This window comes from Phalacrocorax aristotelis, chromosome 17 (genome assembly GCF_949628215.1).
Source record: "Phalacrocorax aristotelis chromosome 17, bGulAri2.1, whole genome shotgun sequence".
NCBI lineage: Eukaryota > Metazoa > Chordata > Aves > Suliformes > Phalacrocoracidae > Phalacrocorax > Phalacrocorax aristotelis.
Genome location: NC_134292.1, coordinates 2,012,008 through 2,039,803, shown reverse-complemented (window position 1 = coordinate 2,039,803; position 27,796 = coordinate 2,012,008). Strand labels below are relative to the sequence as shown.

General features: G+C 48.0%; 2 protein-coding genes across 2 annotated transcripts; both read right to left on the bottom strand.

Annotated features, from left to right (window-relative positions):
* Window positions 1–972: 972 nt before the first annotated feature.
* Window positions 973–9,892, bottom strand: DPH7 (diphthamide biosynthesis 7). The gene is made up of 9 exons (XM_075112289.1): window positions 9,661–9,892; window positions 9,055–9,191; window positions 8,527–8,614; window positions 7,702–7,796; window positions 5,893–6,059; window positions 5,315–5,387; window positions 4,478–4,543; window positions 4,105–4,277; window positions 973–3,015 (listed from the first exon to the last, which is right to left on the bottom strand). Exons 1-9 carry the CDS (start codon window positions 9,796–9,798, stop codon window positions 2,405–2,407), a joined length of 1,548 nt encoding a protein of 515 aa, XP_074968390.1. The 5' UTR covers window positions 9,799–9,892; the 3' UTR covers window positions 973–2,404.
* Window positions 9,893–16,436: 6,544 nt separating this feature from the next.
* ZMYND19 (zinc finger MYND-type containing 19) lies at window positions 16,437–26,577 on the bottom strand. Its single transcript, XM_075111878.1, has 6 exons — window positions 26,416–26,577; window positions 26,101–26,160; window positions 24,609–24,715; window positions 19,382–19,522; window positions 18,207–18,387; window positions 16,437–17,156 (listed from the first exon to the last, which is right to left on the bottom strand). Exons 1-6 carry the CDS (start codon window positions 26,464–26,466, stop codon window positions 17,013–17,015), a joined length of 684 nt encoding a protein of 227 aa, XP_074967979.1. The 5' UTR covers window positions 26,467–26,577; the 3' UTR covers window positions 16,437–17,012.
* Window positions 26,578–27,796: the final 1,219 nt, after the last annotated feature.

Genomic DNA, 27,796 nt, shown 5'->3' with positions numbered 1-27,796 from the left:
CCATGAGATTTTCCAAATACAAAGTCTTGCAAAGCTTAAGCATTAGAGAATTAAATTGCAGTTAAAATGTTCAGTTTTGGAGAAAGGAAGCATGTTTACTGTGTTCTCAGTGAGCGTCCAGTCTGTAACAAGGCTGACCGATAAGTCCTTAAAAGCATTGTTAAAAAAAAAAAAAATCTGGATTTTCAGAGCCGGATAGAGCTATGACAGCGGGGGGGGGGGGCTGCACTGGCTCAGCTTCTTAGTGCTGCAGCCCCCAAAAAATGCAAGTGAAGTAGTGCACTTTGGCACAGAAGGTTCAAGAATTGCATCCATAGTGCGGGTGAGGGAAGGTGCAGTTTTTCTAGTTAAGCCTGACCTGCATTTTTCACTTATTTTTCAGTTCACCCGAATAATAGTTGTACAAAAGTGGTTGCTTTCTGCCTGCAGCTTTGGATGCTTTTGCTGTGGCAGGTGCTTTGCCCCTTCCTTTCAGAGATTTTGCTTTCTTTGGCTTCACCTCATGTCAGCTGGAGGGCGTGGAGGAGAGGTGAACGCAAGGCTGGAGAGCCGCAGACCCTGTGCCCCTGGATGCTGATACCAGCTCGGCCTACAAGTCAGTTGCCCTACCTTCCCTGCATGAAGGCAGATGATGACAGCAGACTCCTCCCTTCTCAGGGCAGAGCAAGGACTAACACGGGGCAGGAATCAAGTGCCCCAGTCGGGTCACATTCTGTGACACCACTCCAGCTTCACTAAACTCAGACTGTTTAGTCTTAATCTCACAGAGCAATAAAAAAGTTACAGCTACAGGGACACACCCCTGGTGTTCTCACCGAGGGGCGAGGAAATGATTGTCTGCTCTGACTCCCAAAGAACATTCACCACCAAATGCCCTCAAAGGGACTGAGCCACCACAGCACAGGGCAGAAGGTCCTCGCAGAGACTAACGTGGAGGACTCTTTAAAAGCAAAATAACCAAGGAAGATGAATCACTTATATTGACTTTATTTTAGAAACATCCAAAAATAGGGTCGTTTTTTTTAACAAAAGCTCTTGTTCACAATACTAATATGAATATTCATGTAACAGTGCTCAAGAATGTTTTCTAAAATACACATTCACCCTTGCAAAAGGAGTTTCAAAGCAATAAAATTCTTATCTGCTGTACCTCAGTTTAGATGCAGCACTGTAACAGACCTGTAACAGAGATACCTGTTGCTGGTGCTTCTTAGCCTCCAGGCGACTAATTCTTTAGGACCCTCAAAGAGAAACCATGCAAGCTAGAAGGTACTTACCTAGTTTGGCTGATTTTTTGTTTCTAGGAAGATAATAAAGTGTTCCAGAAACAGTGTTTTGCTGATAATTCACAGTGAAAAAAAGAAAGCTAATGGAGCAACCGTGAGAAGTTCTGCAGCCATTCCTGGAGGTAGTTAGGGCAACGTTGTTAAGATTTTGGTTTCTGTACTTATTTTGAACTTAAAAGATGCAGGAAACACTGCTTGTACTTTTTGGAGGTTTTGATCTTAAAGCTGTTCACCTTTACAAAACTGAAAGATCCTGACTTTGGACCTAAATGTATGTCTCGCTGGGGAGAGCAGAAAACATGAGTTTGATACCAAGAGGCTGGGGGTAGTTGAGTGTGGCACCAAAATGCAGCGGCGCTCGCTACACAGCTTCTGCTAAACCAGATTGTGCTTAGCTTGGAGAGTGACCAAGTGAGACCGCAACCAGGTGATGAGCCTGATGCAGAATTAGGCTGTGCAGATACACCAGAACCCTTCCAGGAAAGGCTCTGCTCAGAACAAAGCCTCCTGTCACTGAATGGTCCATCACACCAGCCTGGATTTCCTTCTAAAAAAGGGATTTCTCTCTACTAAGGATCACTATAAGCACTGGCAGTATCTGGGCTGTTTTGGAGTGTCTTCTCAAGGTTCATACTAGTTTACGGGTAACACAGCAAGCTACACACAGAGCTAAGCCTCTACTCTCAGGCTTTTCTGAGACGTTCAGGGAAACCCCTGAGCACAGACTGTGCATTTGTCTGCACGTAGCAGCGCAGGCAGGTTTGATTTGCAACGGAAGGAGGAGAATGGCCTTAACAGATCAATCATACAAATGTAAACCAGCCTTGAAGGGATTCAAATGTAAGGTACAAACAAGCAGCCTCTGAGAGAAAGGCTGTCCTACTTTGAACTAGTACATTAAGGGAAAACTAAAACAAGTCTGTGCTTGACCACACACCTCAAAGCAAAGGCTTTCCTCAATGCTGAAAACAAACCACCAGTAATTCCATCAGTTGGCCTTAAAAGACTCCCAAGCTCAACAAATAAAGCCGGAAAAGCCCAACAGAAATTAGACAGGGCACGAGCTCAGATGTCACTCTCAGCGCAGGAGTTTTCCTACCCCTCTCCCTTCGGACTGGTCAGTGCACACTTTCAGACAGAGATGCAGTACTTGGTGTCTCCGAAGGGGTCACCAGGCTCATCTCCCACTTCCAGACGTGGAGGATATTGTCATAGAAAGAACAAGTTGCTACAATGCTCATTTCTTTTGGACTGTCTAGCAACCTGGCTGAATCGCCACTTCTGTCCAGGCCCATGCCGTTGGGTCTCTGAGCTCCCGAGTCAGAACCACTGGCTGACTCAGGATCCCTGCCTCTGTCAGGACCCTCAGCCAAATCTGACCTCCCCTTTGAATGGGAGCCCCTAACCAGGTCAGGATCCCCAGACAGTTTAGGGCCCCCTTCTCCTCTGAGCGACAAGGCAGGGCCTTCGCTCTCCTCATCCAATATTACATCAAAAGTAGCTGTAGGAGACTCATAAATTATCTTCAGGTTTTGGACCTGCAAGTTCAGTTTCTCGTCTCCTTCCTCTGATCTTCCCACACCCTCCTCCGAAGACTGGCATGCGGCAGCCGAGTCCTGCGTTGCAGTCAAGGAATTCCTGGGACAGAGCCTTGACCAGTCAGCCCCATAGGCCAAGGAATTGTGCAAGACATAGGATGACAGCACGATGCATTCCTCCATGTTTTCCGCTTAACAAAAAACAAAAAGAAAAAAAAAAGAAATTAAATGAGCAGAAACCAAGTTGTGAAATGGTTTGTTGCAGACTGCTCACGAGCCGTTCTAGCATTGGCTGTGTCTGCAGGAAGAGTTCTCTAGTAATAACTTATTTACAACAGTTTAGCACTCTAGGAGAAATGAGGTTCTGGCTCTCCTGATACCTTTTCAGCCACCTCTCATTAGCCTTGATTTTCACTGGTTCAGTAAGCAGATAGGAGAAGATTTAATCTGCATTAACGTGCATCATTATTCAAAATACCTAAAAAGGCTCAAGACAGACAAGACAGATACAAGACACATCACACAGCGATCCCCAGAGCCACAAATACAACTGGTAAGGTTGCCAGACCAGGTTCTGGTTATTAATAAATTGCAGATGTGTTCTTCCCGTGAGCTTTCAGCATTTGACTCTGATATTAAATGGACATTAGTTCCTCCCTTCCCTATGCAGCAGAAATATGATATGCATGTCACAAGCTGTGGATCTGCCCAAGGCCTGGAGAAACCTAAGGCGGAAACAATTTTATGCAAGATTATATTTGTAATGTAAATGCAAACAGCTTTTAATCATGTAAATACCTTCTGATTCACATGGAGAGCTTATTCATGTTATTCTAGATTAACCAGCCTGCACAGCACTTCCTTTCTGAGGCAATAACGAATTCACCAGCAGGTCAGTAACTTCTGCTGACAGTAAAGCATCACCTGACATTCAGAAGAACCTCTCTGAACCATCAAGATGAATACAAACCAGAATGGTCGTGTTAACAGGTAATGCCTTTATACTGAGACAAACAGGCTTTCTTCCCACAGAAAAATGTTGTGAGAGATTTACGCAGGAATAGCGACAGTGTGTGCCTTTGCACAACTGATCAGGCCAACAGCGAGAACAGGACTGGGAAAACTGGAAGAGTTACCTCAAGCTGGAATAAAAGTCTATGGCTGTTAATGAGATCTAGATCTTTCCAGAAAGCTCAGAGCTGGAGTTCCCCCATTACCGGGAAGTAGGAAAGGAGAGCCATGGGGCAGCACAGAGCATCTCTGTCCCACTGAACACTCACCCATGCTTCCGCGGCAGTCAAGGATTTTGAATCCGCTCTGCATGCAGGCTGCTAACAGCACAAAATCACACGTTGGGTGCCACTTCAACCTCCAAACTCCACCTTCAACATGGGTGTCTGCCAGTGGCTGCTTCATGTTCCTGGTGTCCCACAGCAGCACGTGCTCGTCATAGCTGGAGACGGATCACAAACAAATAAGCAGACAAGCAGCAAAGCTGATTCAGTGCAACAAGTACAGATGAAAATTAGGAAAGATCGCACGCTCTTCACCACACTCAGTGTCTGAAGAGACCACACCTTGAGCAGCGGTACCATGTTCAAAATAACAGAGGAGGCTGGTCATGCTAGTGAAGAGCAGCTACAAGGGATTTACCTGCCAGTAGCCAGAAGATTCTCCCGGTGGGGACTGCACTGAATGCTGCACACACCCATTGAGTGTCTGCAAAAGAGTAACACACAGCAGAGGGAAGGGATAGCAGTGTTCGATTTGAGAAGGGGTCCACATAACTACATCAAGGTGTCTCAGGAAAGGAGAGCAAGGTGAACTCAAATCTCAGCCCAGTGAAACACACAGGCAGAGTTCCATCCACACAGTCCAACAGCCTTTCCAGGGCAAAACTGCCACTCACAGTGTGTAAGCACAAATATTTTCTAGTAATAGCTGTACTATAAACTGCTGCTCAGAGCCCGTAAGATTTTCAGCACAACAACTCCATTCCCACAAGACTCTACTCCCAACGTTAATATTTCCATAGCAATAATCCCCAGTGTATTTTAAGGTTACCTACAGAATTCACTGGAGAGTTGTGTATATTGTCATCTTCTGGTTATGCCACCAGAAAAGAAAGATTACTTCAAATAAGTGAAGAGTGGAGAATATTTTCTAAAAAAAGTTCCATAATAAGATAACCAAATTCCCTAAAATAAAAATGTAAATCAGGATCCTTCTTTTAGAAAGAAGCTCCCACCACCTTCATGTGTGGAAGTGAGGTGTTGGCTTATTATATTGAAGGTCAGAGAAGAAAGTTTCAACCTGAAATTGTCCTGATGAAAAAAATCTAATAGGTGTCTCCACTTTCTGAAGGAGACAGAAGCAGGACTCCACTGTCACTGCACGTCTCTGAATTCAGTGGCTTGGGAAGGGACAGGGCAGCACCAGATGTTCACACATGATCGCTTCAGGGTCCAGCTGCAGACGCAGCTCGCTTACCTCCTGCTGGTGAAGATCGGAGCCTCTGGACTGCACCTGGTGTCCCAGCCCTTTAGCAGGCTGTCGTCTCCTCCTGCACGAAGGCAAAATGCTGTTACCCTGAACACCACCCAAATGACCAGTGAAGGGCACTGGGGCAACGCAGTTAGCACCCGGCTGATGCTTTTCAGCCCTAGAATCTCAGAGCATTTAACAGACATAATAAACATCGTTCAAGGCTCACAGTGCTCATCACCACAGAAGAGCCATGCACTAACAATATCCTCACTCTGCTGAGCAAAAAAAATTTAGAAGAAAAAAAGACTGGACTGTAGAAGCTCTCTACTCTTTTTTGCACACCCCAAGAGATTAACATCCTTTTTGCCAACAGCCAGCCAAAGTACAGTTTAAAAGACACAGCTTCTCCTAATGAACTCCAACCCCTTCCTTTTACCCCCAGCAGAGGCCCCAACTCTTACAAGCAGTGTGACGCAAGCAGTGTACCTAACCCTGGAAAGTAAAATCCCAAGGAACACAAATCCCTAAATAAGATGCCCCCTCCCCAACAGCCCCAGATGAGATTCCCAGCCCGTACAGACCTGAATACACAATATCGGTGTCCCAGTAATTAAAAGCAGCAATCCAGGCCTCAAATTTGTGAGCTTCCCACTGGTTCAGGACATGCACAGAAGGAGCAGATTCATCTATGGAGAAAAGATTCAGCTTCCCTTGTGAATCACTGCTGATCACTCTCAAAGGACATCCACTACAGCGGAATACAGAGAAAATATTAGAAGTTACTGAAACTCGTGTCCTAAGAAGCTGTTAGAGTAAAAACTAGGGGCCAAAGTCCAGACAGACAACATAACATAATGCTCTATACGTTTGATTCAACTAAACATTAATAGAAACCAGTAGTACAGTGGAAGGAATACAGGAATTTATCCAGTCCTTTTTAGCTTCAGCCCATCCCATCTTAAAATCATCTCCCTCAGTGATCCCCATTCCCTGATCTCACACAGGGAGCAAACCCCCACACTCATGCAAGGGAAAGAAAACCATCCTTGGGTCTTTCTTTCTCCTAGATGCATAACTTGACTTCACACATGATTGATATTACATCAATAAACAAGGTCCATGTGAAGAGGGATATTTTTTTTCCTCCAAGTCAGACTGACAAGGACCTCTCAGAAACTCTTCTCTGTTCTGGAATATGAAGAAATATTCTCTTTCCCTGCTATCACAGGCATCCGAAGCAATGGCTGATCCTGACCCTTCCTGCTCTCTACCCACGGCACAGTACAGTTGTAGTTTCTAGACACAATGTACTTGGAGCACCGGCAAAAGCTTTGCAGCTCACAGTGCACAGATTTTCTGACATTCCCTGACACGAACTAGGGAGCTTCTGTTTGGTTACCTGCGACTGTCAGTATGGATTTTGTGACTCAGGGCTCCTTTCCAGTTATGCTAGTTCCAGTAACATGCTAGTTACTAAACTGTAATGAATCTCTCAAGAGAGAGGGTCGCCCCCTTCCTACAGAGACGTGAAGGCTGCACTTTCAGCTTCTAGAGGGGTTATTTTTCTGTCAAGTGACAACAGTGACAGGCTGTAAAGGGACTTTTCATGGCAACAATCATTTTTCAAGGGGAAGAAGGAATGTAAGGAAGAAAGCAGAACTGAGAATTCTACTTGTTCATTAAACAGCATGCACAGAAACAGCTTTAGTTAGCAAAAGCTACTCAGTATTTGCCCTACAGCATTAAGCACACGACTGCCCGATCCCCTCAGTTTCCAACCTCGCACCAACGGCACCACTCTCTGTTTTGCACTTAACTTACAGAAAACATATACTCCACCTCTTTCAAGCTACAGCTAATTCATGTTATTTCATGCAGTGATGCCATTTCTGAAATCAAACGTATGAGCATTTGAGAGAGGAAGGAGCCACTTCCAAACCAATTCTCTCCCATTTCTCACCAACCCGTGTTTAAACTTCCTACACGTGCTATTAGCAGTTCTTAAGCAGAACTTCACACTAAAATTTCAGACGTTCTAAGAGCAGAGTTGGAACCAGCAGATCCATCTGCATCCCGTTTTGGTCTTCCCTTTTAGCGAAGGCAACAGAAGACATGTCCCTGGCTCACCTGCTGCCATTCACCACGGCACAACCTCACGTTTGTTGTTGGTTTAGTCTCTGTTACAGTGGCCACGGTACGCGTTCTTGTTCCTTTGTCACCCTTGCTATGGAAATAGTAACTTCTAGAGAAGGTGCAGGGAACAGCTAGGACCAAGAAAGATTTAAGCCACTGCACAAAAAGTGATTAATTCTTCAAACTCCTCAACTTATGCCTGAAAAATGTCACACACACCCTGACCTCCAATACCAGCCTTTATCTCCCATCCTCACCATTGCTCTCGTCCTGTGGACCAGTCTAAAGACAAGGCCAGGCACTGTGCACCAAGATCAACCCTGAAGCATGACTCCAACATGCAGCTGTTCTTCTACTGGAAAGAAAAGGGATGGGTTAAGACCGGGAAGACAGCAGGTATATAACAACACTTGTGCTGCTTACTCCTGTGGTAGGTGTTTTCCAGAGACTGACAAGCATATTAGGGTCCCACACTAAAGAAGAGATGAAACGTCCCATAGCAATGTGCAATTGCTTAGTACAAGCTGAAGAGCAAACGTATGCGTACAGAGGATCCCCACCCTTCTGCTACCCACCTCCCGCCAAATAGCCCTTAAACTTTGCTTCCTTTCAGCGAGTGCTGAAGTGCAAGAGAAGTGATGACCTTTCTGCTTCTGCTTTCGTTGCTCTGTGGGAATGGGTCTCTTGATTACTCCCTTCTCTCACCAACCAAAATAAACCCCTGTCCAAAATTCTTCCATCTTTAACAATTTTGCATCTTCTGCTGTGTTTATCATTTAGTCCATACTTATTAGGTGACAGTTTCCAGGGTTTGCTTCTGCTCCCCTCATGCCTCTCATCTCCCATACTCCGCACGTGGGTAGAGCCCAGCCAGTCTCTCTGGTGCCATGAACAAATTTGTGGGATTTATGAGAAACATTATCAGAATACAAAAGAAGCAGCATTTAAAGAGCTAAGCATACCAAGAAAGCCATGGAAACCATACAGCCTTCCTACATGTCTCTGAACACTGCTAATAAATCCAGAAATGTATTAAATCTGGGTTAAACATAGCTTCAAGAGCAGGTGTTACAGCCACCTACCTCGCTTCCAGTCAGGTGGCAAAACTCCACGGCGCCTGTTGAGTTTGCAATGCCAACCATGGGATGTTCTGCAACAGGAACGTGGCACCTAGAAGATCAAGTCAAAAAAGTCTTGAATGTCCATCTTTCTTGAATTTAAGGAGGTGAGCCAAGTCATAACTTTTATTCCAGGATGCAAAAGGAGAAGGTACTTGACCAAAATAATCTCATGAAGAAAATCTAAGGCTCCTCAGGTTCCCACAAAGGTGCATGGAGGGTATAGCAGATTTCCCCTATATCTAATATCTTATTATATAAACAAAAGAGTTCACAGTCACTGACCAGCTGTCATAATTAAGCAGAAGAGCACAACAGAAATGAGTGCAGCCTTTGCTCACTGGAGCAGACTGAAGAATACTTCCCTCCAAGAAGCCAGGGACAGTTTAGTCAGTAAATACTACTGTTGCTGTCCTACCAACAGCCAAAACAGGACCCCAGTGCGGCAGACCACACTGCTGTGAGCTCCAAGCCTCGACGGGCCAGCATTACCATTTGATGTCCAAGATGGCGGCAGTGTCAATCCTCTGGATTTCGGTCAGCGGGATGTAAGGCTGATCCTCGTTGTAGTGATAAAGGTAGAGGCGTCCAGTCCGGTCACAGGCTCCATTGCTTCCTCGGGAGTCAGACTAGATCAAAAATTGGAAAGAAATGAGTAGCCTTAGCAGTGATTCTACCTCCCCCAGACCTCTCCCCACCCAAGGTCTTGCCAGGAGTGGCAGCAGCAGCAGGGCAGAGGGCTACCACTTTCCAAGTCCCTCCCTGAAGGGATTGAAGTCAGCACAGCTCCCTCAGAGCCAGCCACGCTCACCCGCGGGGCTCGCACAGTCCCACACGCTGCTGCCACCCCAAGCCAACCCTACTGGGACGAGGCACGGCCCCGCAGCGGGGCTGAGGCGGCGGGGGGATCCCCGGGCCGGGCTGGGGGGGCCGCGAAGGGCGGGAAACCGCCCCGGCTCCGGCTGAGGGAGCCGGGGGATCCCCGGGCCGGGCTGGGGGGGCCGCGAAGGGCGGGAAGCACCCGCCAAGCCCGGGCGCAGTGGCCGAGGCGGCCGGGGGGGAGGAGGCCAGTGCCGGGGCGGTGCCGGGCGGGCTCACCGCGGCGGGCGGGCGGAGGTGGTAGGTGCCGCAGGCCAGGATGCTGTGCCAGCCCTCCACCGGGCACCACTCCACCGCGTCCGCGCTGAATTCCGTGTCCACCACCTGCAGCGTCCGCGTCCGGCACGGCGCCGCCATCTCAGGGCGGGCTCATGCTGCGCGGGGCGGCTGCGGGGACGCCGCGCAGCGGAACCGCCATCCGTCTGCTTCCCGGTCAGGGGCGGCGCGGGGCGGGCGCGCCTCGGCCCGCCGGCGGCTCCGCGGGCGGTGCTGCCCCCGCCCGGCCCCGCCGAGGAGCCCCGCGGCCGAAGCCGGGCTTGTTGGCACAAGCAGCGCGGGGACTTACCGAGCTTCTGCCTTAGGCGCCCTCGGATGAGGCTTTTCCATGAGCTCGCCCAGGCTCTTCCCAAACGCAGTCTCCTAGCGCCCACCGCATCCTGCGGAAAGGGGTCTGCAGCTCGAACGTGCGTTAGGCGAAGGGCTGCTGCTCAGTTTTAGCCCAGCAGCTGCTACTTAGAGAGAAAATCAGCACCAGTATTGCCTTGGCATCCTCCCTCTGCCGCTCTTAAAGACCTTCCTCCCACCCGTCACTCACCTCCTCCAGAGCAGGGACGTGGTCGATGTAGCTGTGCCTTCGCAGAAGCTGTTCCAGACCACGGCGGGATCATGTTCCCTGCCCTGAGCCTTTCCCCTTTCCTCGCAGTCCGTTCCGAGACGGAGGGCGAGAACTGCACGCCCAGGATGCGGCCCACAGCCCACCTATGCCGCGGTGCTGGTCTTTGCTCTCCCGCCCCTTCCTTGAGCCTGCTCTGCTGCTGCCATCGATGCTGTTCCCCAAGCAGAAATTTCTGCAGAACTGTGTTTCACAACCCAAAGGTCTCATTGCTAAGTGAAAACAATCAGCTAAGGCCTTGTCTTTTGATATTTTCCCATAAGGAACGCTATCTTTGTTAACACTGAATTTCTTCTACCATTCCGTCTCATAAGATCCTTCTGCAATTTCTTCACTCAGCCTTTAGATTATTACAATTATTACACTGAATAACCTCATCAGTGGATGTTGTCAACTCCTTATTCATTACTGTTTCTCAATTATTTTTTAATATATTGGGCATCCAACTGTTGACTTCCCACCACCCAAAAAACCCCTCCCTTTAACTCTTCCTTTCCTGCCTTTTAAACAGTTGTTTGTCCACATGACAACATTCCCCCTTTCTCCATAGCAGCTTTTTTTCTTTAAGAGCCTTGAGCAAAGTCACGATCAAGTGTATTTTGGAAGTTCAAGCAGACCATACCGACCAAATCCCCTTTGTCCCCTGCTTGTTGATGCCATTAAAACAATTCCAATAGAACTTTGAAGCACAACTTCCCTGTACACTAATCCTCCCCGATATTTAACCATTGATGCTGCATCACAGCATCTATGAATTTGCTAAGCGCAAGTGTTATGTTCACCCGGCTGTAGCTTGCCGCATCTGCCCTGAAACTAATTTCAGAAGCTGTTGCCACATTTGCTGTGGGTACCCAGGGAGAGGTTACCATCGCAGCTGGTAGCTCAGTTTATTCATCCTCAAGCTCCCTTAGAGCCTGTAGACGGCACCTTCTGGTCCTGGCAACTTGTTACTGCTCTTCTCATATTAACTTTAATCTCCTGTAAAAGTACTTCAGTCTTAAACAGATTCTCTGTTGAGCTCTCCATATGGAAATATTCCTGTGTGAACTTCCCCAGCTCTTTCACAACGAACATATATGCAAACAATTCACTTTTTTTTTTCTGCTGGGACTTCATCTTCAGGTCTGATCTTCCCTTTACTGTGCACCACATCTACTGACTCTGGCAGTCTCCTGGCTCCTGATTTTTAAAAAATTATCTGTGCAAATTTTATGACTTGAATGTTCTTCGTATTCCACTTTCCTTTGCATTATTTTGGGGTTCAGGGTTTTTTTATTGTTTGCTTTTTTTCACATTTAACCTGCCAAACCTTACTCTTTCCATCTTCTACATTTGGACACAAGTTCAGTTTATAAAGGATTTCTTCCTGCTCTATGAGCAACCCACACTCTGCTGTTTAATCACACCAACCTCCTTTTGTCGACTCTCCGTTGTCTTGATGGGTGGTAAGCATTCGCTCCTGGCCCCAGTGTGGTGTCTCACACTGTCTCCATGCCACCTGCAAACATTTAAGTCTTTTAGCTGCCCCTTTTACCTTCACCAGTTTCATTTAAAATTAAATCACCACCACAGAGAAAAACTTGAAACTATAATCCTATGGGTGGATTAAAGGCTCAAATATCAAAAGGTAAATGCCAAGCCTTGCAATACATCGTATTTCAGATTTGGTGTTCCTTAAGGCATCCAGGATTTTTATCTGTTTGAACTGTGACTTTTGATTGTTTGGGATTGGTAATACCACCCTACTTTGATGTGAAGGAGAGTACCTGGTAGGGGAAGTATCAACATCTCATGGTGCATTTACACAGCGTGCACACCCCTCTGTCACAGCCCGCATCAGTAACGCTGCAGGTTCCTGACACGGGCTGGATTTACCTCTTTGCAACTGTGACAGAAATCTTTCTCCAGACTCTCCCAAAGGGTCTGGAAACCCATGGGGCCCTCCTGGAACTGGCTTACACCAGACAGATGTTCACCCACTCCTGGTCAACCAGTGTGGCCCACCAGCAGGAACTATTCCAGGCTCAGACATCCCCATCAGCTGCACAAGATGCCACGTGCATTCACAAAGACATGGCAGCACGGCTGGCGGCAAAGCCAAGGCAGCAGGACTGCACTGGCCTGGACGGCCAAATTCTGCCTTCCAAAAGCACATGAATCAGCAGATCCTCAAGCTGCTTGACAGCATCACAGCTTAGAGATAGAGAGCTGTACAAGAGGCTGTGGAGGTACAGAATGCCCTGATCCCAACCCACTGCACTCATTCTCTCTCTCTCTCCATAGCCCAGCAAGTCTTTTCCCCCAGAAGTCTTTTGGAGTTCCTCTTCCAAATAGATGCTCCTGTCTAGGAAACCTGACTCATTAAGCCTTGTTTTGGTCCACAGGTGAATGACGGGTGTGTACAAAGAGTACTCCATGCTTCAGAGAACCAAGGAATGAGACATTGATGCAGGGTTTTTTTTCCCCCCCTGCAGGAAACATCTTAGATGGAAAGCATCTCCATCAGGATAAGTCCTTGAGAAGTCAGTTCATTTAGCAGTACTGCACAGGCCTGCTCCAAGTGACCATGTACCCAAACCCTGTGCTTTTCTAGGTACTCATCTATATGAGGATATCGATTTCAGACTGGTTTCTTTAAGAGGGGAAAGGAGGTCCTTTACAAGAGAGCTTTGTCCTCTGAAAAACCATATAGTCTACATGAAGCGGAGCTGCCACGTTCACGTGTCACTGGTTCCTTTCTGACACACCTTACAAAAAAGGAAGATCTCTAAGTTCTGCCAGAATCGTTGATCGCACAACTCCCCACAGCCATCAGAAAGAACTGTTCTGCAGGCAGTGACATGCTTACGGCAGCCCCCTTGGGACCTTTCCAAAAGTCACTATCCATGTAGCCACTTCCCTCCTCCTGCACAAGGACAGACTTGAGTCAAAGGTTACACACAAAAGTCAGTCCCTGTGTTATTTCACCAACCCCTTTCAGGATGTCTGGGGCAACTTGTTGCTTTTCACTCCATTGATGGTCTAACAGACCCCTAAACTAGTGGGCATCTTCCCTCCCCACCTGCTTCACACCTTCCTCCCCTCCCCTGCCCTGCCCTCCCCATTCACTAGTATCAGGATTGCCCCAAGCACCCACCATCCTGTTTTTGCAGACTCTTTAGCTTGAGTCTCATCCTTCCTTCATTCCCTTCATCTGCTGTTCAAGAGGAATCTACCTGTTGCCCCATCAGGGCTTTCTCTGCAGTCTATCTTTGTCCTCAATTCTCTTTTCAGCAATATGACAAACATTACAGAATCACAAACCGGCAGGAGTTGGAAGACTGGAGAACATCTCATCCAACTCCCCTGCGTGAGCAGGCACCCCCAGAGCAGGGGCACAGGGCCGCGTCCAGGCGGGGTGTGAATATTTCCAGAGAAGACTCCACAGCCTCTCTGGGCAGCCTGTGCCCCTGCTCTGGCACCCGCACTGGAAAGAAGTTTTTCCTCATATTCAGGTGGAACTTTCTGCATTAGTTTGTGTCTATTGCCCCTTCTCCTGTCAGTGGGTACCTCTGAAAAGGGTCTGGCCCCATCTTCTTGACATCCACCCTTTAGATATTTATAAGCACTGATAAGATCCCCCCTCAGCCTTCTCCTCTCCCAGCTAAACAAGCCCAGGTCTCTCAGCCTTTACTTATAAGAGAGGTGGTCCAGTTCCCCAGTCATCTCCACAGCTCTCCGCTGGACTCTCTCCAGCAGTCCCCTGTCCTTCTTGAACTGGGCGGCCCAGAACTGGACGCAGCACCCCAGATGTGGCCTCACTGGGGCAGAGCAGAGGGGGAGGAGAATCTCCCTCGCCCTGCTGGCCACACTCCTTTCCATGCACCCCAGGACACCGCTGGCCCCCTTGGCCCCAAGGGCCCGGTGCTGGCTCAGGGTCACCCCGCTGCCCCCCAGCACCCCCAGGGCCTCTCAGCAGAGCCGCTCTCCAGCAGGTCCCCCCCCAGCCTGTGCTGGTGCGGGGGGTTGTTCCTCCCCAGGGGCAGGACCTTGCACTGGCTCTGGTTGAATTTCATGAGGTTCCCCTGGGCCCAGCTCTCCAGCCTGCCCAGGTATTATTGGATGGCAGCACAACCTTCCAGCGCATCAGCCGCTCCTCCCAGCTCGGTATCACCAGCGAACTTGCTGAGGGTGTGCTCTGTATCCTCATCCAGGTCATTGATGAATATATTGAACAGGACTGGACCCAGCACAGACCCCTGGGGACCACCACTAGTTACGGGCCTCCAACCAGACTCTGCGCTGTCAATCATGACCTTCTGAGCTCTGCCTTTCAGCCAGTTCTCTCATCTAACTCACACCTCCTAAGCTTACCTATGAGGTTGTTATGGGAGTCAGTGTCAAAAGCCTTGCTAAAGTCAAGGTAAACAACATCCACTGCTCTCCCTTCATTGACCCAGCCATCGTAGAAGGCTATCATGTTGGTCAAGCATGATGTCCCATTGGGGAATCCATGCTGACTACTTCTGGCTGACTGGCCTAGAGCTTCCTGGGTCCTCCTTCTTGCCCTTTGTGAAGACTGGAGTGACACTGGCTACCCTCCAGTCCTCGGGCACCTCTCCTGTCCTCCATGACTTTCAAAGATGGAGTGGCTTAGCAACAGCATCCATCAGCTCTCTCTGGAATTGTGGGTGCATCCCATCGGGGCCTCCATGACCAACCATGACCATTAGTTATTAGGATGAACCATGACCACTTTCTCTGCTCTGGGCTGCAGAAGTGTTTAAATGTTCTATGACTGCACTTCAGTTTGCTAAACACGATTACTGGTAATACAATGGAAAACTGGAATTACAAATAGCAGCCTTTTAAAAAGATGACAAGAAAAAAGGGAGTACTTCTGCCCCTCTCAAAGAATTACCTTGAATAAAAAAATGCGCCCTATTTTACACTCAACAAAAACTGTAGAGTTCATTTAAAGCAAATAATTGAATGTTTCCTTGAAAAAAAATGTATCACCCATTACAGAAAAATTTCATTAGGTCCTGTTTGACTTGTTCATACTTAAGGGAATTTTAGGCTGCCTGAAAAGTTAAAATGTAACCATGAATTAAGAGCTGCAGCTTGACAGTGTGCCTACCCAGTGAACTTCCAGCAGGCAGCTTCAGAAGTTATTTCCCCAAGATGCTTAAAGCCAAAGCACAAAAACCCACCCAAATACTAATAATTAAGAACTTCCTGTGCAGATATTAGAAACATAATATAATATTGGAAGTCCACAGCAGTTCAACTTTTCTAACAAACTGAATACAAGCAAGACCAACGCTGCAACACAAAGTGGCAAAGTGAATCCTGATTGAAAAATTAAATTCTTAATGGCTTTCACAAAATAATTTTAAATACCTATTTCACTAAGCACTCTGAGAAAGGCTCTGCATTAAGCATTCAGCAGCTCACATTCTTCTATTGTGGAGTCAGACTAACACCTGGCACTAAATTATCCATTTAGTTTTTTAGAAAACTCAGTGCATATTCCTTCCATTTCTAAGGCAAAAAAATGAAAAAGAAAAATAAACTTTCAGATTATATATGACAAAATGTCTGAAAAGAAAAACAGGCATGTGCTCTCCAGGTCTAATCCTCCTCCCATATTATTTTTACTCATTACTACATTAAAAATAAAGTCAAAGTGACTCTTGGATTGATGGTGTCTTTAACAAAGAATAAATAACTCAAATTACCAAATATTAGCTCATTTAAACACATCTGCACATCACTATAGTATTTGCTATGCTTATGGGGAAGCCACAAGGGCAACTACATCCAGACACAGCTGACTACCTCAGCTTCCCTACAACTACTTCACAGACAAAAGTTTCATAACAAGAAAGCTATTTCAGCTTTCTAAAAATACGGGTTGCTTAAATCAGAGTCTCCAGCAGCCCTTCTCTGAAGGCAGCGCCACGCTATAGCTCGCCTGTACACACAGATCCCAGCTGGTCCCCTACGCTCCGCTCCAGTCTCTGGCGCGCTGGTTCCTACTGGGTAGGTACTTCCAACGTCCAAGTGGGACTGTGCTCTGAAGGCAGCTGGAAGGGAACAGGAGAAAGCTAGAGAGCAGACAATGATTCATTCCAACCTTTACTTTGTTTGCCTTTTTTTTTTTTTTTTAAAATATAACTTCCATGCAGAGTTCTCCAGAGTAACTGCCGATGTCACAGCCTGCCTTCTGGCCTTGGCACAGCCACAGATACTTCTAGCCACATGGGAGGAAAAGCTTTTGCCACATGACCTTTTTTTTTTTTCCACTTTTTTTTTTTTACTTCTTTTTTAAACTTTTAGGCTGACAACATTTTCTCATCTGAACATTACAGTTAATGAGTCCTATCAAGAATTTCTAACAAAAACTGTACATGAGTTTACAAATGTATTAACATATAAATAATGAGAAGCTTCCTGCCTGGAGCCTCCACAGTAGTCTTTTTGCTTGAGAATATAATACTGGAAGGGTAGACCCAATCCCTTTCCACAGCACCAGTCAGAGCTGGCTTAGTTCAGTCAGCCGTTCTGCTCAAGCATCACAGGGTTTTTCTTCTTCAGTGCCTCTGGCTTCAATAAGCAGTCTGTCATTACTGTGCAAAAGCAAGAGTCCAATGCCTTTGAGAAGGAATCCTGCTGCTAAGAGGCCTGTGCCACCCAGTCATCGTTCTGGTCCGAGCTCTTGCTGGAAGGTCCGTTTCTTCTCCCGACAGTGTTTCTTGTGAGCAGGCCAGTCTTTTTGCTGGCATTGTGACCCACAGTACCTCGCTACCTGGCATCGGCCACAAATGTTGAATTCACGTAACTAGGAAGAACACAAGACAACGTTAGTGAGCCTGCTCAGTGCAAAGGAGCACCCCTGCGTCATTTCCCAAGTAGGTTTATGATCAAGTCTTTTGCACCCATCACAAATAAGAACATGCCACCGTGAGTGTCAAGAGTATCAAAAGGTTTTGAAGTAATTACGTACGTTGATTTTGCCGTTGCTCTTGCAAAATTATATTACGGGCCTAATGGACAAAATATTTGAGCACTTCACATTTATTCTCACTGCTACTGTTTTGCCAACTGAGGTTCTGTTTACAACTACAAATGTCTTAAATTCAGAAATGATAAGGAGGGCTGCACAAGCTCAGCCATTGCCAAACTTATCCAGGACTCTTTCATATGCAGACCCAAATAAAAGGTAAAGCTCACTTTTTTCAAGTGAAGGACATTTAAGACCACTTTTGCAAATGTGGTCATAAGACCACATTCCCCAAAGAAAGTAGAACACAATGATTTTAGCCTACTCAGCCTTTGTTATCACAAGAAAAGCCCTTCCTGTCTGACAAAGAGGCACAGCCCTTGGACATCTCATTCTCTGCCATTCTCTAACTACATATGTTGCACCATTTTATCCACCCACAGCAAAGAACTAGAACCAGCTTTCCTCTCAGTTGTCCCCCGAATGAAGGCCACTTGAATCCACCCTCTTCTCATGAAAGGTCCAGCATGTTAGTTTTTTATTCTACTACCACCCAAAACCTCTTACGATGCTTTCTCCTTCTGTCTTATACAGCTGCTTGCTCATTCCAGCTCTAGGTCCCCAGAGGAATGCTTCCACCTGCCTTTTCGTACACCCGGCAGAAATTACACTCCTCCCCATGAACCACTAGGTCATTTATTGTCCCAATTCAAAACTATTTTCTCTCAAACTGAAAATTATTGTAGGGTCTGAAGATTCAGGCCAAAGAACTATTGCTTTTAGGAACTGAATGGCACGTGTAAAGCTTTACATTTTAAGGAACAAATTCCTGGAGAAACACGTTAGCCCAAGTCATTACACGCTTACTTTCAACTCTGCTGAACACACCTGTTTTTCAATCATTGTGCACGGGGGGTAGTGACATTCATAATATGTGCATGAGTTCTCTTCCTCCTCCACAACATCCCCATTAGCGTTGTAATATCGTGTTACATTCAGTACAGGAAACTGCTCTTCTATAGGATCTGTAGGAAGCTGTTGGATTGCCAGCCAATACAGACTTTGTTCCCTGTAAAAAACAAGTAAAAGTTTGGTCCATAAATTCATAAGCATACAGGGAAATTCATTCTAAATTCATTAATAAGTAGATACGTTAACGTTGTAATTAGCCTGTTAAGCCTCAGGCTACATATACTCCTCAAATATAGCATCTTTTTATGGTTATTTTAGTCTACATGCAAAAAAGTTTAGAAGTATCTATCAAGAAACATTTACATCAAGCAAAATTATTTCTGTGTAAATGGCTTGAAGTCCATTTCCTGTTCTTGAACCCCCCCGAGATGTGCTAGGATACCATCGTTGCCATCAGCTACAGTGCCTCACAATCAGTTTAATAAGCTCTGAACATCCCTATCATATGGGTGCTGCAGGAAAGAGTCTAGTGTGGTGTTAAGTCTACGGGTCTCCCACCAGAAATGAATACACCTGCATTACATCATTAATTAAACCAATACATCCTGACACAAAGTCTGATGTGCTTTAAGTAACATCAGTGCAACACAGCACGCAGGAAGCTCCCACAACTAAGCGAAAGGCAATCAGAGCTGATCCCAGGAACTCGTTTAGTTTCCAACCCAAATATACAACCACAAGTGTAAGCATTTTGCAGCTGCTGGCTTCAACAGGCTGTGTGAGAATTTCAGTGCCTGAGGACAAGAGCCACAAGCCAGCGAAATCTGCAGACCAAATTCAGCGTGCCCAGATGCCATCACTCAAGCGGAAGGGAATGCAGGCTTACTGTTTCGCTGTGGTGACAACATCTGGCACAGCAGGACCTCTGCATAATACCATGGGGTTAGATAGTCCCCTCACAGCTAGCATGAACACTAAGCGTTAACTCTGCTCCCCAGGTGAGGAAGCAAAGACACACAGTGATGTGTAAGTAGCCCAAGGTCAAATAAAAAAGGCTCTGCCAAGATGAAAACCACTAAAGGAATGAGAGACAATGATTTAAGATAATTTGAAGTTTTTAGATGGCAACCCCCTGCCAAATTTTGACATACCTTTGTTTACTAGAGATTTCTTCAGCTTTGGGTTTCCAACCCCAAGGAACTAGGCGCAGATTGTCTAGGCGGTTGTCCACTGTCACTGAATTCAGATGTACCACTTGAAATCCAGGAGCAATCCCTCCCCGGTGTCTCTCCCTGGAGGAGACAAAAACAACTTGGAGGTCAGTGATGAACAGGACTCCATAGATAAAATGCAAAGAATCACACTAATTCCAGAAGATACGCTGCGTTCTAGCCTGCTGCCTGGTGTCAGTGACATGGACTCAGTGAAAGTTGGGTTCCAACAGGCTATGGTGGCTACTTCAGATACATCAACTCCCAGAAGCAAGAGACTTGTTCCAGGAGGTTATTTCCATTATAAATGAGCTGAATCAAAAGACAATCATGGTATATTTTAATTGTAAGCACATTGCAAAGAGTTCCAGAGACGACTGCTCCAGTTAATAATTACACAGAAGCTCTTGCAGTGTGTTCCACAGACCAGACTTGAAAGGTGCCAATACTGTTTTATTATTTTAATAGCAAATAGGAAAATCTATCAGGCACATTTATGCAAGTTTGGCACTGGTGTGAAGTCAGAGTTTGTTACTTATGAAGAAATGTCTCTTAACAAGCAACAGGACAGAGGTTTCACCAAGTGTGCAATGGCTTTTAGACTCTAATTGTGCGTGTAACAAATGACTCCTCAACTGACCAAGACACATTTACTGAAACTTGCTCAACACCAAAGCGGGACTATTAGCGCGGAGGGTGGCTGCACAGTAAGTGCTATCGCGATTCCTCCCTGTTGCCTTCTAAGTTTTCATTTCCCATTTCCTTCTTTTCATCTCTCCTTTCTCTGTTTCATGAAGGGTTGAGCTCACTGTCAAGCACCCTTATGCCTGGAAGAGTTTGTGTATCACTTCTTGCAGACACCACCATCCCACCTGAAACGTAAGGCCTGGACAGAAACGGTGTCTCAGTATGTTTGCTATGCCACGATTAATTTCACTGCACAGAGACAACATACTGGCGGCAATCAAGGACAACGTAGAACTGACAGCACTGTCAGAGGGTTCATTGCCTTCTAGGAGATCGCTCAAACGGCTTTATCCAAGTCTAGTCTGGATGCTGCTTCCAGCTCCATGTTTACTGAACATTTCAGTTCAAACAGCTCATCCAATTTTGAAGAGATACAATTTGCCCAAGTTAAAAAATTCCCACTTTTTTTCCCTTTACAAAGCTCTGGCATTATCCAGCAGAACGGGGAAATCCATTTCAATGCGACTAACAATGAAAAGTGTAGTCTTTTGTTTTCTTTGTCAAAATCCATCCAGATATGGTTAAATTACATACCTTGGGGGAAAAGAAAAACGCTTGCAATTCACATATGACCCAAAACTTCCTAGAATTTAATGAGTAAAATTCCCTTGGAGAGGCTACACACAGCGCTCACACAGCCCATGCGCCAGTTCACAGGCAAAGCAATTCTTCCTGTAACGGCAGTTCTGCACGAGACCAGAGTACGGAGTCTCCTGCTGGGGAGTCTTTTGGGCCTCCACAAAACAGGGAGGAGCTCTCCCCTTTGAAGGTAAAAAGAATAAAATCCTTCTTTTTAGGGGAGAGGTGGGGGGAACCAACACACAGAAGCAAACAAACTATAGAAGGAGTCCTCTGAACTGCCCTAAAGGAGGAAAAGCTACTTTTGAGGTGTCAAAGGCTACCGGAGTGTCTGGCAAGGAAATCGGGAATCCTGAGGGCTACAGGTGGGAACACAGAAGTTACATGGACCCAAAGAGATGAAGGCAAGCATCAGTCAGATATGGAGACTGATGGGGAAGGAGTTAAGGTTCTTAGACTGAGACCAGGACAAAGTGCCAACAGGAGAGATGGGGTAGATATGAACAAGGAATCTGGGAGGAGGAGGCAGGAGTTCAGAGCAAGAGCGAACGATGCAGGAAGGAAAGGGAGGAGGGGAGCCTAAGATCAAGTTAAGAAATATTTTTGAAATGGCTTAGATAATGCAAGTTTAAGAAAGGCTGGAGCTGGGGAAAGAGAGAGGATTACGAGAGATTGTACAGGACACCAGGAAGCCACAGCAGAATGGCACATGCCTACCACTGCTCCCTCAAAGTCTAGGTCTGCACCCACAACCCTCCATAAGCAAATACTGATAAAATTCACTAGCACAGTCAGTCCACTTCCCTCGCTTTGTATAAACCCACACTGGCCTACATCGCTGTCAGTTTTTCTACTACCTCCAGCAATAAAGGTCTTCACGCAAACGTGGAAACTGGGCCTTGCTGATGACTGATAAAAGTGTTAACACAGCACCCCTTGACTGAGATGCCAGAATTAGCACTAGCAAATTTAGGATGGTCCCTTTTCTCCGTACATAATCAAGCAACCTTTGAATGCACAAGCACGTACTGCTCCTCTCCCGAGACCCGAACTTCAGAAGTGTGCAGCGGGGACCACCTCCAGAAGTCAATCGGAAAGGTGCAGTGAAGGACAGGCTCACAGAAGAACCTGCCTTCTCCTTGCAGGAGGGGACAGACAAGAAAGCCACAGTTAACACGGCTAAATCTCCTGCAGAGCCATAGCTTTCACCTCCCCCACCACAGCCGAGTTCCTACAAGGTGCTGGGCAAAACACTTAAACCAAAACTTTTCAGATAATTAACTGGATACTGGTCTTTCTGTATTTCAGCAGCTAACGTGAGAAGCAAGGCCCGTAATGAAGGTGCCAAGTACAGACAACAGCAATTCAAGTCAACAGGAGCCATAACTGAGCAGGTTATAGGCAGTATGATGGTAAGTGCTGTTAAAAAAAAGTAAAAAGAGAGAAATCAGGTCTTAGATGTCTTTTTGAACACACAGTTAGTGATACTTATGACTAATCTCCTGATGCTGCTATTCCCCAGGGAACATCACTACACCCAGCCAAAACACAGCAAGCTGGGATTTCTATACAGGGAACAGGGCGAGAAGACGACAGACTTATTCTGCAGGTCCCTAGCCAGACATTCAAATCCTGCTTTGGAGGAGCTAACAGTCCACCCTGAAAACACAGCAAGCACCACAGAGGCTGCATGAAGTTCTTTCTTAAACAATATTTGCAGCAAACGTGGGTATTTTTCAGATCTTGGTTCCCATTTAGTACTGCAGCTTGCTCTGCAGAGGCCCGCAGGGCTTTGGGGGAAGAGTGGGAGAAGGTCCCTCTCATTGCTGCAGCTTCGGTAGCCACCCGCTTCCCACTGTGAGGGCCATACTTTGTAAACAGTGATACCTGCTTGGCAAAATTAAAATAGAAAAAAAATAAAATTTAAAAATTTGCTTTACTTGCAATAGCATCCAACACATGCCTACTCCATCTTAAACCAGCAGCCCACCATCAGGTTAGTTTTTTTCAGCGTGAGCTGGTTTTTGGGGGTATGTTTGGGGGAGAACAGTCAAATTAAACTCCTACACCTGCAGTAATTCAAGTTGTTTGCTTTTAATTTACCCAAGAAGTAAGGCTGGCACTGGAAAAAGTAATGACTGCTACTGCCCGTCTCTCCTGCCTCTCAAAGGCTCCAAAATCTCCAGCATTCCTCTTTCTTGCAAAGGGAAGGACCTGCCGGTAAAATACATTTCTGTTTTGTTTTCCAGGCAGTCCCCAGTGCAGGCAAGAACCGAACAACGGGCCTGTTCTGTTTGGGAGGAGCAGTAACTACATAGCACCCGTAGCCAAAAGACTTTCTAAGACATTAGGAGACTCCCTCACAAAGGTTTACTAACCTGCATTGCATTAGCTTGTAATTAAAGATCACAAAAAAGGTACGCCCTCAAAGGGATCAAACGGAATTTACAGAAACAGCTGAAATACTCTGTATTTTCTAGTCAAGCAATTTGACTTTGCAACTTCAGAACTGCAGCTCCACTTGCGTGACAGTTTATGCCCCGCCTTTGTGACTTTCAGAAATCCCTATTACACACACCTCAGATTTTTTTAACACCAGTGTGTGCTAGAGTGACACAATTTGAATTACTTAACTGAGTACGTTAGAATTATTTCCTAATTTAAGTAAAACAAACCAGAAGAGGCAATGACTGGGCTGTGTAATAAGCGAACAGCTGGACTGTCATCATCCAGACAGCCTTCCACAGTCAGCCGGAATAATTTTAAGGTGCTGTTTAGTGCTACTTACAGGTGACAATTATTACTGTATGAGGCTCACAGTTAGCAATAGCTGACGGTGATTTACCCCATACATTGTAGCCGACTTCATAGTAATTTTCAAAGTTAAACGTGCAACAAGATTAAACATTAACAGATGCAGGTTAAAATCCATATTTAATGCGCAGATTGTAAATAATAAAAACAGGCTCTAATGTTTTTCCTGTCTCCCTCCTCTTGTACAGAGACTAGTTTGGGGAATAAAAAGCAACCTGGAACAATAAACAAAGCACAGCTATATCTTGGGTGCTGCGGCTACTAAGTGTAGTTTATGGAAACATATAGAAAACATGCCTAATTTCTCAAGAAGGCTTTTAAAAGAAATAAGAGTTCTCTTCAGCATACCCTATCTTTTCTACAAACGCATGAACGTATCTAGAAGGAGTAATGTACTAGAGCTAATCTCTTCTCTCACGACGGAGTAAGTTGGCCTCTGAATCTAAACCTTCAGCTTACAGAGGATATCAAGCAATGATTCTTAGAATATGGAAAATAAGACATAGCAGCTAATAAGAAGCATCAGCACCACTTAAGGCAGTTTCCAGAAGGCCAAAGAAAAAATCCCAGTTATCAGAGGTTCTACCTCTCTCCAGTGCCCTACCAATTCTCACGGATATCAATAACACATACCCGATTATCACAGGGGAAAAAAACCCAACCCTCAAAAGGTTAGTCTTCCCCTATTAAATGGAGCCAGTCCCCCTGCTCCCCCATCCCTGGACTGAAGTATTAGTAGCATTTCTCAGATTTAAACAGTCTCTACTAAAATAATACTCACCTATCCCTGTTTTCCCTGGGAATTATGCTTCTAGAGAGACTCAGCTGTTAGAAGGCTCAGTGCAAAACCAAACCATAACAAGATCTATGGGCATCCCTGTGCTGGGTTTCCAACTGAGTATAGCTGCAAGCCTCCTGAGAAGACTTAAAATACTACTGGCAGAGAAGTAAACAACATACAAGTTGGTGGCAGCAAACTCCACCTTAGCAAACCCTTGAAGTATTTAGCTGTCCTTACGATACCTACCAAAGCAGCTCATGCAGGAGACGGCCGGATCCCCTTCCACGATTTTTGTCGAATGCGTAAGCAAATATTTTAGCACCATTTCCATCAGCATCTACCTCCATCCGAGCCTAGAGGCAAAGGGAAAGGCTGTGAGAACATCCAACACCGAGGAGCAGAGCACATGCTCCACTGGGACATGGGAAGGACCCAATATTTAACACTTGTCTCCTAGAGGTCACTTGACCTTAATGGAATTTGAGTTGTTTCAAACCTCCAAGGGGAGCCAACCAGCTCGGCTGTCGTGGTTTATGAAGATGGGAAAGGGAGGAAAGGAGGCTGTGCACAGCAGGAGTCCCGCTTGGGCAAAGGGCGGCGACAATCCAGTTGTGAGCCTGTAGGGCCAGGATCCATTCTCCACTCTGGCGCAGATTCTCTATGCAGCCATCAGCAAGCCACCACGGCTTTCTTTCTGGTGTTGCTTTACACCAACCTAATTAGGGCTTGCTGATGCCCTCTTTTCTCCACTCCATACCTCTGTGCTGGTGCTAATGCTCACAAACTGGACGAAGGACCAGGCAAATGTAGGGTACTCGCTGTGTATCACCACTCTCCGCGATAGCATACGCTCGCAGTGAGCTACTGCAGAGGAGGAAAGGGTGAACACGGTATTTTCTGGTAGCAGCATTACCACACCACTTCAGACTCTTCGGAGCAGCTCCGACATACCCACTGCGCTGCAGGCACTAAGCAAAAGATGGTCCCACCTCCAAAAACGCCTTAGTGTCAGAAGATTTTGTAATCAAGAATTTTTTCCCTCTCAAAGCCGTGGTAGGATCCGCTTACCCTCTTTCAAGGGATGTTAAGATCTTGAAAGCATTTTTGTTCTGGTCCCACAGTAAGATGCAATAAAGAAGTTTTTCTCATCCAAGATTACGCACAGAGTGAAAATTTTTAAAGTTTGTCAAACCAAATAAAGGAAGACAAATCATCGGTTCTCAAAAAAGTACACAGACAGAAAGCTGGAAAAACTATATAATTAGCTAATTTGTTTAATTAATTAAATTAGCTAATGCTGGTTTAAAACGACAAAAGCTAGAACTTTTCCTGCAGGAAAGCACGCACGGCCGTATTCTGATAATTTCAAACTTTTTTTTTTTTTCTTCCCCAAAGCAAGAAAGTTAGGGGGCAGAGTGCTTCCACACGCGGTTTTATTTCCCCATGTCACACCGAAAGGAAAAAACCCCAAACCCTTCAGCAACAGATCGCGATTCCCCCCCGCCCGGCATGCCGCAAAGCGGCCCCGCAGCGAAGCCCTCGCGGGCACCGGCGGCGGCGGGAGGGCGGCGGGAGGGCGGCGGGTGCTGGCGGCCGGTCCGTGGGGCGCACCGCGGGGTTCGGTGGCGGCGGGTAAAGGGGGCTGCAAAGTAAAGCAGCTAATGGGGAGCGGGGGCGAGGGCCGGGGCGGCGAGAGGCGGCACCGGGGGCGGCGGGGGGCGCCGGCGGGGCCGCTCACCTCGAAGGAGTAGCTCTCCACCAGCGGGATGTCCTGCTCGTCGATCAGCGTGTACTTGGTCTGAAACACACCGCGGCCGCCCCCGTCAGCGCAGCGCGGCCCGGCCCGCCCCGCCCGGCCCTCCCCTCCCGCCGGCACCGGCCGAGCCTCCCGCCGCCGCCCCGCCGCCAGCCGCCCCCCCCCCCCCCCCCCCCCCGCCGCCAGCCCCGCGCCCGCCCGGCCCCGCCGCCTCCCGGTCCGCCCCGCTCCGCCCGGCGCGGCCGAGCCCGGCCCGCAGACGCCCGGCCGCGCCCCCCGCGCCCCCGGCCGCCGCACCTTGCCGGCCACCCGGCCGAGCCGCACGATCCCTAGCTTGAAGTCGGTCATGGCGGGGCCGGGCCGGGGCCGCCGCCCCCCGCGCGCGCGCTCAGAGCCCGCCACCGGCGCCCGCGCCGCTGCCACGCGCCGCCGCCTCGCGCACACCCGGGGGGGCGGGGCGGGGCGCCGCACCACCTCCCACCCGCCGCCGCCCGGCCAATGGCGCCCCGCGCCCTCGGCGCGTCGGTCCTACTACGCCGCCGGATAGTCCAATCGGCGGGCGGCGCGGCGCGAGGTCACGTGGGGAGGGGGAAAGGGGGAGCGGGAGCCGCGCGCGGGCGCGGGAGCGGGAGGGGGCGGGGGAAGGAGGCGCGGGCGGTGACGTCACGTTCGCGGGAAGCTTTGTGCCGCCGACACCGGACAGGGCGAGCGGTGGGGGCAGGGCTTAAAGGGGCCGTTCGCGCCCGCTTCCCACCTCCCGCCCGGCCTCTGAGGGCCCGGGTCCCCTAAAGCCGGGCCCCCCAGACCCCAGCGCCCCCCAAGGCCGGGCCCAGCCGCAGGCCGCCCGGCGCCGCGTTCCCCGCCAGGGCCGGCCCCTGCGGGACGCTCAGGCGCCGGTGCGCCCCGCGGTGCCGGTCGCCGCCGGCGGGGCTGTCGGATCACCGGCGCCGGGCTGGAAAACGGCTCGGGGGGGAGACTCTGACCGCGGGGTACGAGGTGCCGGGGCGGCCCGCGGGGGTGCGGGTTCCTGCGCACACCCCACCAACCGCGACCCATAAAGCCGGGTCTAGCGTTGCTGCTCCCGGTAACGAACACCACGGACGCTCCCCGGGTGTCCCAGCAGCTGCCGCCTGGCCGGAGCGGGCGGCCCTGCCCGAACCTCCGGGGGTGCGGGGAGAGGGGACCGGGGGAAGGGCCCTGCTCCACCCCTTGCTGCAGCGGGGCGGCTCCGAGGACCTTCTGCCCTTGGGGAGTTCGGGTCATCCACGGTCCCCATGTGAGCAGGGCGAGCGTGCTGCCAGTTATTTGCATGATCTAACTGTGTCCAACATCCAACGACAATAAAAATCGCCGGCCCCAGAAAGTTAATCCTGACTTCACAAAAGCCAGGGCAAGGGGTTTGCAGAGCTTTCCTTCCCAGGGACTCCGCAGCCGGAGTGGAGTCAAGAACTGGTCAAGAACTGCCGCGTTTCCCTGATGGACGCGTTGGCTTCATCAGCCAACCCCTGGAAGATCTAAGAGAGGGAATTCAAAGTGCAAATAACTGGATAAAGCAGCCGAGGAGGGCTGATAACGCAGCCTCCTCTGTACAAAGTTACAAAGCTCTAGGGCAGAATAGGACAGCTGTGTCCTGAGGAACACAAACAACAAGGGAGGTGGGTTTAAACTGGTGCCAGGA

What these genes read in the sequence shown, in the direction of transcription:
- DPH7 (XM_075112289.1), bottom strand. Translation starts at nt 9,798, where the DNA reads ATGGCGGCGCCGTGCCGGACGCGGACGCTGCAGGTGGTGGACACGGAA. An exon ending in CACCGATATTGTGTATTCAG is followed by an intron (nt 5,388 to 5,892) that starts GTCTGTACGGGC and finishes GCCTTCGTGCAG; the next exon opens with GAGGAGACGACAGCCTGCTA. An exon ending in CCGATCTTCACCAGCAGGAG is followed by an intron (nt 4,544 to 5,314) that starts GTAAGCGAGCTG and finishes ACTCTTTTGCAG; the next exon opens with ACACTCAATGGGTGTGTGCA.
- ZMYND19 (XM_075111878.1), bottom strand. Translation starts at nt 26,466, where the DNA reads ATGACCGACTTCAAGCTAGGGATCGTGCGGCTCGGCCGGGTGGCCGGC. An exon ending in TCGGCCGGGTGGCCGGCAAG is followed by an intron (nt 26,161 to 26,415) that starts GTGCGGCGGCCG and finishes GGTGTGTTTCAG; the next exon opens with ACCAAGTACACGCTGATCGA. An exon ending in GCACAATGATTGAAAAACAG is followed by an intron (nt 17,157 to 18,206) that starts GTGTGTTCAGCA and finishes TGTTCTTCCTAG; the next exon opens with TTACGTGAATTCAACATTTG.